Below are 13,155 nucleotides of genomic sequence, written 5' to 3'. Positions count from 1 at the left end.
ACTTCAATGGGGTTCGGTGTCCGGGAAAAGTTCGGTAAAAGTCCGGGACACGGACCCGGACTTTTTTTTAAAGTTCGGCCGAACCCGTCGAACACGGACATCTAGGTGTTCGCTCAACCCTAGTTATGGGTAAAGTTACACATTAAAAAGGGATGGATCTGGCGGCTCCAAGGCGTTTATTGTATTCACTGCTAGACACTTATTAGGTGCAAATGCCTTGATGATATACAAGGAAGGGGGGTTAAACAGTGGCATGCAGGGCTTGTTGGACCATACCATGTTCTAGCTCCTCCTGATGTTGTGGATGAACTCACCTGACCCTCATAAAAGGATTATATGTGAACTCTTCTGCCAGTGTGGACGGTATGGTGGGTTCCCCTTTGCTGTATGTCTCCTGTAGGGTGAAATGGAGAACTCAGGATCAAACTGTAGGACAATTCAAAGAAGGAATAATTCAGCATCTATATGGATCTCCATTTACAGTGCATCCGGAAAGTATTCACAACGCTAAACTTTTTCCACATTTTGTTATGTTACAGCCTTATTCCAAAATGGAATGCATTCATTATTATCCTCAAAATTCTACAAATAATACCCCATAAATGACAACATGAAAGAAGTTTGTTTGAAAAGGTCTTTGGAAATTAAAAATAAAAACCAAAAAAAATTACATGTATAATAATATGCACAGCCTTTGTCATGACACTCAAAATTGAGCTCAGGTGCATCCGGTTTCCACCAATCATCCTTGAGATGCTTTTACAACTTGATTGGAGTCCACCTGTAGTAAATTCAGTTGATTGGCCAGGATATGGAAAGGCACACACCTGTCTATATAAGGTCCCACAGGTAACAGTGCATGTCAGAGCACAAACCAAGTTATGAAGTCCAAGAAATTGTAAGTAGATCTCCAAGACAGGATTGTATCAAGGGACAGATCTGGGAAAGGGTACAGAAAAATGTGTGCAGCATTAAAGGTCCCAATCAGCACAGTGGTCTCCTTTATCCGTAAATGGAAGAAGTTTGGAACCACCAGGGCTCTTCCTAGAACGGGCCGCCCAGCCAAACTGAGTGATTGGGGAAGAAGGGCCTTTGTCAAGGAGGTAACCAAGAACAAAAAGAACAAAAAAGGGCGCACCGACCTAGCGCATTATCCTCAATAAAAGGCTTTATTTAAATAACATAAAAAATGGCTACTCACAGACGTAGATAAAAGTAAAGCATATCAAGCTGGATTGCTCGAAAGTCCGTGTTTTAGTCCATATGGTTGTCCATGATGAGATGATGAGATGATGAGATGACTGACGCGTTTCGAGGCCTAGCCTCTTCCGTCAGTCATCTCATCATGGACAACCATATGGACTAAAACACGGACTTTCGAGCAATCCAGCTTGATATGCTTTACTTTTATCTACGTCTGTGAGTAGCCATTTTTTATGTTATTTAAATAAAGCCTTTTATTGAGGATAATGCGCTAGGTCGGTGCGCCCTTTTTTGTTCTTTTTGCTTCTAGTGTTGGTGGACTACCCCAGTCCGACAAGGGCAGCAAGATCCTAGCCATCTGAGAAGCCAGTTGTCAGTCCCGTGAAGTGTGTGGCCAAGGGGCCTGGATACCAAGCGCAGGAGAAGGGTGGTTACACCTTATTGTTTTTTAGGTAACCAAGAACCTCTGACAGAGCTCCAGCGTTTCTCTGTGGAGAAGCTTCCAGAGGAACAACCATCTCTGCAGCACTCCATCAATCAGGCCTGTATGGTAGAGTGGCCAGACGGAAGCCACTCCTCAGTAAAAGGCACATGACAGCCATCCTGGAGTTTGTCAATAGGCACCTGAAGGACTCTCCGAGCATGAGAAACAAAATTCTCTGGTCTTATGAAACAAAGATTGAACTCTTTGGCCTGAATAGCAAGCGTCCCATCTGTAGGAAACCAGGCACTGCTCATCACCTGTCCAATACCAATCCTACAGTGAAGCATGGTGGTGGCAGCATCATGCTGTGGGGATGTTATTCAGCAGCAGATACTGGGAGACTAGTCAGGATCGAGGGAAAGATGAATGCAGAAATGTACAGAGACATCCTTGATGAAAACCTGCTGCAGAGCGCTCTGGACCTCAGACTGGGGCGAAGGTTCATCTTCCAACAGGACAACGACCCTAAGCACACAGCTCAACAAAGGATTGGCTATGGGACAACTTTGTGAATGTCCTTGAGTGGTCAGCGAGAGCCCAGACTTGAACCCGATTGAACATCTCTGGAGAGATCTGAAAATAGCTGTTCACCGATGCTTCCCATTCAACCTGATGGAGCTTGAGAGGTCCTGCAAAGAAGAATGGGAGAAACTGCCCAAGAATAGGTGTGCCAAACTTGAAGCATCATAATCAAAAAGACTTTTGGCTGTAATTGGTTGCAAAGGTGCTTCAACAAAAGTATTGAGCAAAGGCTGTGAATACTTATGTACATGGGATTTTTTTTTTTTTTTTATATATATATTTGCAAAGATTTCAAAAAAACTTCTTTCACATTGTCATTATGGGGGATTGTTTGTAGAATTTTGAGGATGAAAATGAATTCAATCCATTTTGGAATAGGGCTGTAACCTAACAAAATGTGAAAAAAGTGAAGCGCTGTGATTACTTTCCAGATGCAATGTATGTATCTCCTATTAGAACCATTCAAATGTATACAGGTGGTCCCCGAGCTACATACATCCAACTTCCATACAATTCATACTTACAAACTGAGGGAGATAACGGGAAGTGAGGAGAAATCTCCCCCTAGGAAGGGAAATTCACTCCTGTAAGTTATCATGGGAAAAAGGGGTCTTTGCTGAAGCTTTATCACCAATCCTTGTTTCCACAACAACCCACATTTTTCAAAATCCAACTGTCAGAGACCAAAAGTGAGGTGAAATCTTCTGAACAGGGGCACAGACAGCACAAAAAACATTACAGGGGCGTTAACTCTCCCCTATGTTATCCAAACTGTTTAAAAAGTTATTTTTTGGCTGGAGTTGGTAATGCAAACTTAATAAAAACAAAACCTACAAATGATCTACCTTAGCCCAAGATAACTTTTGTTTGATCTGTTCATTATTTGATTCCACATGGCGTGCAAACTTCAAATTGTTGATCGTATATTCATGTCCACAATAGACTCTCTGCAAAAGAAGTAAGAATTAAACGTCTGATATTTCAGTTCTGGGTCCAATGCTAAAGCGAACTTCTAGGTAGATATAAGAAAACACCCTTTAATCCAACTTTGAATTCATTAAAAAAAAAAAATTTAAGCAACCTACTTAATCCTAAAAGGAAGATCTCCGGAAATATAAAAAAAAAACAAAAAAAAAAAAAAACACACACCTCTTACTGCTTCAACCAAACCGATTATTCATTTTATTACAGGCAGCACAGTGGCTAGTCAGAATTTCCGCACAGAAGCACGAGTCATTCGTTTGAATCCCAACCACACGCATAGAGTTTGCATGTTGTCCCTGTGCCTGCATGGGTTTCCTCTGGGTACTCCCACACTCCAAATACATGCTGGTAGGTTAATTGCCCCCCCTCCCCCCGCCATGTATGCCCATCTGCAGGCCAAGGACCAACATGGTGGGTGCTGGAGGTTGGAGGGAAGGAAGGAGAGCACAGACACGTCTGCTCTTCACCCCTTCTTGCTGTTACCCGCAAAGTGTGATGTCAATTCCGGGTCACCCTGTCCCTTTTCTGTCTAGCGTTGCCGAGAAGGGATGTATTGCAATGCGATCTGTATTGCAAAACATTCAGTGGAGCCCAGAGGAGACATGCAGGGTCTTTTATAAGAGAACCGGTCACCTAAAAATCATTACATAGGGGGCTTTTGTCCCCTATGTGATGAAAAAAATAAAGTTACACCCAAGCATGTAAAAACGTTGATTGAGATACATGTTACATATCCCCACGCACATCAGAGAGAGCAATAATTCTAGTACAAGACTAAACTGATGACCTATAGGTGGGCTTTGAAGCATTACCTATAGAAAATATAGGGTACTTAAATTTGTGTGCATCCGTGAAATGGCGACAAACTGAAGGTTTGACTAATGGTATATATTTACTCAGTGCAACCTCATCTTTTGTATTTTACCAAAAATTTTGGTGGTTTATGGCGTTTGTTTGCCCTAAAATTCACTTTGGTGCGTTTTTAAATATAAATTTTGCGTTTCCTAGACCTTTGTGGGAATATCAAGTGACATAAAAAAATTGCAACTACCACCATTTTATTCTCTAGGAAGTCCGCTTTCAGAAAATATAGAACATTTGGGGGTTTTTATGTAACTTTCAGGTCTAAAATGATTTTTTAAACTTGTGAAAGAAACAAAAAAAAAAAAAAAAAAACGGCCCAGGCAGCGAAAGGGTTAAAAGAAAACCAAGAATACAGATTATTGTTACCAAATGCAATAGGATGACCATAACATTGCATAACAGACACTATACGGTGTTTGATCAGCTTCCTAACAAAAGTCACACCACAGTTTATCCTATGCCAACAGTGACTTTCTAAAAGTTGGCATTTCATTGGTTTAGGCGCAAGACAGTACATAGCCTTGGTAATAAGCCACATAGGCACTGAGCACTGCGGGACCTTTTTTCACCATACATGGTAGTCCCAGTATATGGGCAGACTGTGGTGGTGCTGGCAGAGGAGTTTCTGTTGCTAGAGAGGTACAGCCAGACTCCTTATGGAGTCTCTTACACAGCACAATGGTCACTTTATTATAACCAGTAATGATACAGGTTCACTTTAACCATAATAAATGTCACATTTAAAGTAAATGGTAAGCCTTATGACATTACGGTCTCTGGTGGAAGCTTGCCCAGTGTCTCTATCAGTGCTTTGTACATTTCTTCTGCCGTCCCCTCAAAAAACTTGCCACAGCCGGCCACAAAGAGGGTGTCACCTGCAGGAAGAGGCAAAAGTCTGTTAACAGGAATTCATTTTACAGAACTTGGATGTCACATGAAATCTGTGCTGAATGGTTCCGATTCAATATTACCGATAGGAAGAACACTATCCTTACATTGATGGTCAGAATGCCACCCTTACAGACAGAGAAAAGACGATTATTGGTATTTTTTGTGTGAATTTGTGGTCACATCCTTTTAGCACCTAGTAGATTATAACAGTGGTCCTCAACCCTGGTCCTCAGGGCCCACTAACAGGCCAGGTTTGCAAGATAACTGAAATACATCCCAGGTGATATAAGTTGCTGCTCAGTGATTGCAGTAGTCTAGTCTGCATTTCCCCAAGGTAATACTTAAAATCTGGCCCGTTAGTGGGCCCTGATGACCGGAGTTGAGGACCACTGGATTATAACATACAAGCTATTGGACTCTGAGCACAGGTGGAGAAATTAAATTATTTGATCTCCTGTAGATTTTGCAAGTTTGCCCACTTATAAACAAATGAAAGGTCTATCATTCTTTTTTATTTTTTTATCATAGGTGTATTTTTCAAGCGATAGAGAAAGAATATCAACCAAAAATCTAGAAAATACACACAATACAAATGGTATAAATTGAGTTTTAGTTTAGTGAGTAAAATAAGTATTTAAACCCAGTACTTGGTGGAGAAACCCTTGTTGGCAAGCACAGAGGTAAGACGTTTCTTTTAGTTGGTGACCAGGTTTGCACACATCTCATGAGGTATTTTGGTCCACTCTTTTTTACAGATCTTCTTTAAATCCTTAAGGTTTATTGGCTGTTGCTTGGCAACTCAAAGTTTCAGCTCCCTCCATACATTTTCTATAGGATTAAGGTCTGGAGACTGACTAGGCCATGCCATAACCTTAATGTGCTTCTTCTTGAGCCACTCCTTTGTTGCCTTGGTGGTATGTTTTGGGTCCTTGTCATGCTGGAAGACCCATCCATGACCCATCTTCAGTGTTCTGGCTGAGGGAAGAAGGTTCTCATCCAAGATTTTACAGTACATGGTCCCGTCCATTGGCCCTCAATGCGGGAAAGTCGGTTTGTACCTTTAGCAGAGGAACAGCCCCAAAGCATAATGTTTCCACCTTCGTGCTTGACTGTAGAGATGGGGTTCTTAGGGTCACAGTCATCATTTTTCTTTCCATAAACATGGCAAATCCCCCTCCTCAAGAAGGCACATGTACAGTCAAGCCAATGAATATCTAAATGATTCAGAGAAGGATTGGGAGAAAGTGCTGTGGTCAGATGAGACCAAAATTGATCTCTATGTCATTAACTCGACTAGCCATATTTGGAGGAAGAAAAATGCTGACCATGACCCTAAGAATACCATCCCAACTCAAGCAAGGAGGTGGAAACATGACGCTTTGGGGCAGTTTCCATGCTAAAGGTATAGGCTGACTTTGCCACATTGAGGGGCTAGTAAGCAGGAGCATGTATTGTAAAATTATGGATGATAACCTTCTTCCCTGCCAAAACACTGAAGATGGGTCTTGGTTGGGTCTTCCAGCATGACAATGACCCAAAACATACCACCAAGGCAACAAAAGGAGTGGCTCAAGAAGAAGCAAATTAAGGTCATGGACCCAGACAGTCTCCAGACCTTAATGAAAATGTATGGAAGGAGCTGAGACTTCGAGTTGCCAAGCGACAGCCAAGAAACCTTAAAAATTTAGAGAAGATCTGTAAAGAAGAGTGAACCAATATCCCTCTTGAGATGTGTGCAAACCTGGTAACCAACTACAAGAAACGTCTTACTTCTGTGCTTGCAAACAGAGGTTTCTCCACCAAGTACTAAGTCATGTTTTGCTTGGCGATCAAATACTTTTTTTTACACACTGAACTGCAAATAAAAATTTATAGCATTTATTTTGTGTTTTTTTTCTGGATTTTTGGTTGATAGTCTGTCTCTATCATTTAAAATACACCTATGATACAAATAATGGACCCTTCGTTTCTTTGTAAGTTGGCAAACGTATGAAATCTGCAGAGGTTCAAATGATTATTTTCCCTACTGTATCTTGTTTCTATTTCATTGCAGGTCAGTGGCCAGACCTAAACCATGTAGCTCTCCCCCATTTTGTGTCTTATTGCCCCAGATTGGCATTGTGTCCACAGGAGCATTTTCAGTGGCAAAGCAGAGTAGGGCTGGCTAAAGAGGGATTACTTTAACGCAGTTGGCCAGGTTAACCATGTATTGCAATATATGTGAACTAAATATCCCTTTTTTATATTGCAACGTTTGCTTGAAAAAGGTAAAATCAGTGTGCAGAGGGTTCATCTAGTATTTTTAGTTTTAATAAGTGGTCATCCTCATTCAGCACCTGGTAGATTATATGCATGTACAAGCTTTTGGGATTTGAGCATAGGTATATATCTGGTTTTCAACTAAGGCAAGAGAAAACACAAGTCTGTTAACCACATGACTTCATTTTACAGAACTATGATGTCACATGACAGTACATGCTATATGCGAGGTGCTGAATGGTATTGGTCCAAAATTTTGGCCCACGTTTTCAAGTTTAGCTCCACCTAGTACAAATTAACCCAACAGTGGTGATACCAAACATCTAGAAAAAATTATCTGTAGGAGCTTTAATACAGTGTATGCTAGCCACATAATCCTGAAAGCACAGCGTAATTTTTATCCTAGGGAACCCCCTAAAATTATTTTCAGGTCTCTGTAAATCCTTACTAAAACCACTTCATTGGGTCAGTCAAAAAAAAGCTCTTACATTGGTAGTAAGCAGGAAGGACAATACCCTTACAGTAATGGTCAGAATGCCACCCTAACAGACAGCTAAAAAAAAAAAAAAGTTAATTGATAGCTGACAAGCGCCACCAGGAGTACGTTTTTTAGTGTAAGGTATTTAGCCGAACTTTCCTCCAACGGTTCATAGGGTGTGAAGAGGAATCCTTTTAAGAACCGTGGAGAGGTCCTATGTCAGAGTTCTGCTGAACTTCATGGGCCTGGCATTTTTCAGTGAGAGAAGGAATCGTCTTAAGGGCGTGTCTTCTGCCAGCCTAATGTCTAGGTGGGAAGAAAGGGCTGCCACTTGAACCTTCAAAGTGTTATGGGAAATACCCTTGTCCGCTCCTTCCTGTAAAAAATCTAAGATTGCTGGAATAGTCCCCTTGTCGGGTCTTTGTTCTCATACCAGAAGACAAACTTTCCTCACATTTTAGTAGATGGCTCTAGTCACAGGTTTTATGCTAGCTAAGATGGTGTCAATCAACCTGTTTGACAGACCTTTGTTCTGTAGCCTCACCCTTTCAGGAACCAGCCCAAAAGCATATAATCTTGTTGTTCGAGTGGTTAACTTGCCCTTGCGATAGGAGGTTCGGCATGTCTGGAAGTGTTATATGTGGCTGAATACTGAGGTTTAAGTGACTGAACCATGACCGAGGCAAAATGGGGTGCAATAAGTATCACTGTTGCCCTTTCTTCCTTGATCTTTTGTACCAACTTTGGTTAGGGCAGGTGGGGGAAATGCATAACACAGATGGGGAGCCCAGCATTGGTTGAACGCATCTACCCCGATGTTCCCATCTGTAGGGTTTAGAGAAAATTTTTGGGAGCGTCGCATTTTTGCTGCGAACAGATCCACGAGATGATTTCTTGATTTAAGGACCATTCCATCTGTTTTATGATTTTTCGGACTAAGAAGTCTGCCAGCGTGTTGTCGGTTCCCTTCAGATGGATGGTGGAGATGGATTTGAGGTTTCTCTTGCCCCACGACAGTGTTGTTTCTGTCAGGCCTATTAGATGGGTCGATTTTGTTTCCCCTTGTCTGTTCAGGTATGCCACAGTTGTGGCGTTGTCTGATTAAATCCTGACATCCTTCGACTAAATCACTGTTGGAACACTTTTAGCGCCTCCTCTACGGCTTTTAACTCCCTCAGGTTTGAGCATTCTTGAGACCAGTGGAGATTCCATTTTACAGCAGTCCGCCATATATGCTCCCCAACCCAGAGCGCTGGCCTCCGTAGTAGTCTGTAGCCATCTACATCCTTTGAGGTAAATTAGCAGGCGGAGGCACCACTGGAGAGTTCTTTTGATTGCATGAGGAATCAAAATATTCGCCTCTAGGGACAATCAGTTGCCATCCCATCGGGCCAAAATTTGATTTTGTGGAGGTCGTATGTGGAGCTGGGCCCAGGTGATGGCCAGGATTGAGGACGTCATTAGTCCCAACATTACCATTCCCCGTCTGATGGTCATGAACTCTATCAGGGATTCTGTCCCTTCCTTGATCTTCGACTTTTTCCTCAGTCAGGAAAACCCTGGTTATTTTGGTATCTAGTATGTAGCCCAAGTATATGACTCTGGCTTGGGGTTAATTGTGCTTTTTTTTTGTTCACGATCCATCCTAAGCCTTGCAAGTAAGAGATGCTCTTGTGTAGATTGGCATCCAGTCTGTCTGCTGATTAACCAAAGAATAGTAGATCGTCTAGATATGGCACCACACCCATGCCTTACTGTCTTAGGCTTAAGGCTTCTGCCATTATTTTTGGGAAAATACTGGGTGTGGAAGAGATGCAGAAAGGTAGAGCTGCGTATTGGAAATGTAGAGTGGTAGCCGGACCCTGGACCACAAATCTTCGGTATCTTTGAGGGCTCTTTTTTTTACATGTAGATAGGCATCTTGCAGATCTACTGTGGCCATAAATACTTCTGGCGGGAGAATATATTTCTGACCGAGTAGATGGATTCCATCCTGAATATTTTGTACATTATGTTTTTGTTGAGCAGTTTTAGGTTCAGTATAAGCCTTAGCTTGCCTAATGTTTTTTTTTTTCCTCGCAAATATGTGCGAATAGACTCCTGTCTTTTCTTCCTCCGGGGGTACATGACAAATCACTTTTTGTTTTATTAGATTCTCCAACGCAGATAAAAAGGCTTCTGCTTGGTCTGTGGAATTTGGGAGTGTAGTCACCAGATATTTGGTTGGGGGGAAAGTGGAAAACGATCGAGTAGCCTTCTGCTACCCTTCGAAGAACAAATACATTTTCCATGATTTTCTTCCACGAATGAGCAAAGAACGCCAATCTGCCCCCACACCTGGAGACCGTCATTGCTTTTTGTTTTTTGGGAACCGAAGGCTTGAGGATAAAATCTCCCTTGCCTTTTTGTTTTGTTGTGTCCAGCGCTTCTTCGGTCCCACTTTATTAAATCTCCTGGACTGACGAAAGGGCGTTTTCCCCCGCTTCTTTTTGGTTTGAGGAAACTTTTTTTTTTTTTGACTGCAGTTCTGTCTAGAACTGCTTCTAAGATGGGTCCAAACAGTAAATCACCCGTGAAGGGGATGCTGCATGATCTTTTTTTGGAAGCGATGTCCCCTCCCCATGACTTCAGCCCCAGGGCTCTCCTAGCCAAATTAATTAGGCTAGTGGTCCTGGCCGATATCCTCACGGGTTCAGCATGCCTTGCTCCAGGTCTTTGCTTTTTTTCTCTTCTGGGGGGCCATACACAAACATTAATGATCGTTTGTAGTGAGGTAAAGACAGAGGAGCTCCAGAGTGCTCTGGCTTACCTTGGAGCTGTCCTGACTGGCAGGATCTGCAGGGCAGGGTGGGGAAGCATCAAACATGGTCAGCCTCAGAAAAGAAACCTCTGCATAGGGGCCTTTTGACTGCTTACTGCCCAGCTCCAGCCCCGTCCCCAGATGCCCCCATGCAACCTGTCATCTGCTCTCCATCTATCCCTTCTGCTTGTTTTTTCTTTTTGTTTTAATTCTGTGAATTTTGCTTTTTAAAAATCGCGCCACCACCCGGAAGTGACGTCAGCAGACGTTCCCCTGCACGATCGTCTGATTTCCCCAGGATGGCTGCGAACCAGAAACATGTGAAGTGTTGCGAGGCTCTGGTCCCACCACCATCTTGCTCCTCCAACATGGGGGAATGAGTAATGCTGGCCATACACCATACGGAAAATCGGTTGAAATTCGTTCATTTGGACAGTGCTTTCATGTTTCAGCCAGTTAATGGGCACGAATTGATAATTGGTTGTGACGTTTTTGAGCCGAAAAAACAAAGTATAAATTTGGAAATTTTCTGCCGAACGAACGATAAATTGAAAGGTTAATGTGTTTCTCGTCCAGTTTGCACTAGATATATGTGAAAAAGCAAACAAAAAAAAAAAAAAGATGTCCATTTAACAATTTATCTGTCATTACATGATGGCACAATTGTTTGCTCTCACGGCCGAGTGTTCATTTTTCGAAAAGGCTTTTGAACGATTTTTGGTAAAGTGTATGGCCAGCATTAAGGGAGGATAGCTGTAGCTAGCAGGAACTAGCCCAGAAGATCTGTGGCAGGATCGCTGGCTAGTCCAGGTGCAGTTTTGGGGTGAGATGCCCCAGACATCCTGACAGCTGGGGGGGTGGTTGCATACCCCTCAATAGGGTTGAAACCTCAGGGGCCAGCTTGCCCCAATGTGCTGCCCCTGACCTGCATTGCCCAAAGCTCGCTGAGCTGGTTGGGAGGCTGGCCAGGGAGCCTCTTGCAAGACTGAAAAATAAACAGTTGCAGCTCCTGTGGATCCGGAGGAAACACAAACTGGGCAGAAGGTATGAATGACATTTTTATAATGCTGGACTATTGTGTTTCCGGTTTCAGATGGGAGAAGCCTAGCTCTCAGATGCTACCCTGGAAGACGATTAGAGAAAAACCTATTTTGCATTTTTTTAAATAAAACATAGAAGAAAATCAATTTTAATACACCTATAAAATATCGGCATCACTTTAATATTAAAACAGACTTTAAATCTGACTTAAAGGCAGTCCCTACAGGTATAGATCAATTTGCAAGTTTTGTTATGGCTAAGTGGCTGCTATGATCCACAATGGAAGCTCACCTGTGAACACTGCTGGTGGCTCGGAACTGTTGGGCTTTGTCACATAGTAGCAGATATGTCCTGAGGTGTGACATGGTGTGTAGAGACACTTCACATGTAGGGACCCCACCTAAAACATGACCAGATTTAATTTGACATTTAACAAACCACCAACCAAATACAGCCAGTAGCTACAAAGCCCACAGGTTGGGTCCTTTTATATAGTAAAAATGCAACCAAAACCAAGTTCATACACACCTGACCTAGCACTACCACAGGCTGAAAAATTAAATAAATAATAAAAAACAAAAATTTTTTTAAGAACCACCTGAAGCTCCAATGTAAGTTTTGACTTTTTGAGAAAGTTGAGAGCTGCAAACCGCTCTCCTATCCTTCTCATGAAACAGTAGTTGGACCTGGTTACTGGTCACTTAGAACGCCATATTGAAGGGGACGGGGGACCTTACTTGGGCACAAATTTCCTCAGACACGCTACAAAAAGTTGTGCAAAGTCTTCCCAGAAGAATGGAGGCTGTTAGAGCCACAAAATGGGGACAGTGGGGTTGATTTACTAGAACTGGGGACAGGGGGGGTTGATTTACTAGAACTGCAGAGTGCAAAATCTGGCGCAGAAACCAATCAGCTTCCATGCTTTCGTTGTCAAAGTTTATTTGAACAAGCTGAAGTTAGAGGCTAAATGGATGCCATGCACAGCTGCACCAGATTATGCACTCTCCTGTTTTAGTAAATCAACCCCAATCTAGATTAAAGCCCATGGTTTTGAAGTGGAATGTCCAACACAATCAAAAATATGTGAAGGTCTAGTGTCCACAAACGTTTGACCATATAATATAGCAAAGATGAAATTAAGAACATCAGTGTGCCCTCCCTAAACTAGCTGAAATGCAAAATGGTCATGCCTGACTGGAGGGCATTTTTCCTTTTTTCAAGGGAGGAATCAGGTTACTGCTTAGTATTTGATATCGGGTTCCTTCAATGTATGGGTTCCCTGACTTACCTGAAATGTGGTTAGATGGGAAACTCTCTGAGTTAATGCTCCAATTCTGCTGTCCCCACCATAAACCTTCAGCCCTGACATCATTTTCACAAGTTTCTCATTGCCTCCTGCATGGTCCCTAGAAAAAAAACATTGTTCCTTTAACAGAAGAGATTACATGTCACCAATCCCATCTTAAAGTAGAGCTATAGCCACCTAATAAAACAAATAGGTGCTGCAGCAAATAATTATAAATGCAGCTGACCTTACAGTTTTCTCTTACACCCTGCCAGTGAAGTCCACCTAATGTAGCGTCCAGCATGGCAACAATGCTCCACCGCTCCTGAATTCAGAGCAGACTT

At 42.4% G+C, this 13,155-nt stretch overlaps 1 protein-coding gene across 1 annotated transcript in view; it reads right to left on the bottom strand.

Moving 5' to 3' along the window:
* The window catches only part of LOC309558793 (hydroxyacylglutathione hydrolase, mitochondrial-like), a 64,471-nt gene that overhangs the window by 31,082 nt on the left and 20,234 nt on the right, over positions 1-13,155 (bottom strand). Inside the window, 5 exon segments of the mRNA XM_082261850.1 lie at positions 315-394; positions 3,055-3,156; positions 4,829-4,932; positions 11,818-11,926; positions 12,815-12,932. Coding sequence (XP_082117976.1) covers positions 315-394; positions 3,055-3,156; positions 4,829-4,932; positions 11,818-11,926; positions 12,815-12,932 — 513 coding nt within the window.

The sequence above is a fragment of the Pelophylax lessonae genome (assembly GCF_965119305.1).
Source record: "Pelophylax lessonae genome assembly, chromosome: 6".
Lineage (NCBI taxonomy): Eukaryota > Metazoa > Chordata > Amphibia > Anura > Ranidae > Pelophylax > Pelophylax lessonae.
Note: the sequence above shows the minus strand (reverse complement) of the source record. Positions and strands in the feature narration are given on the sequence as shown.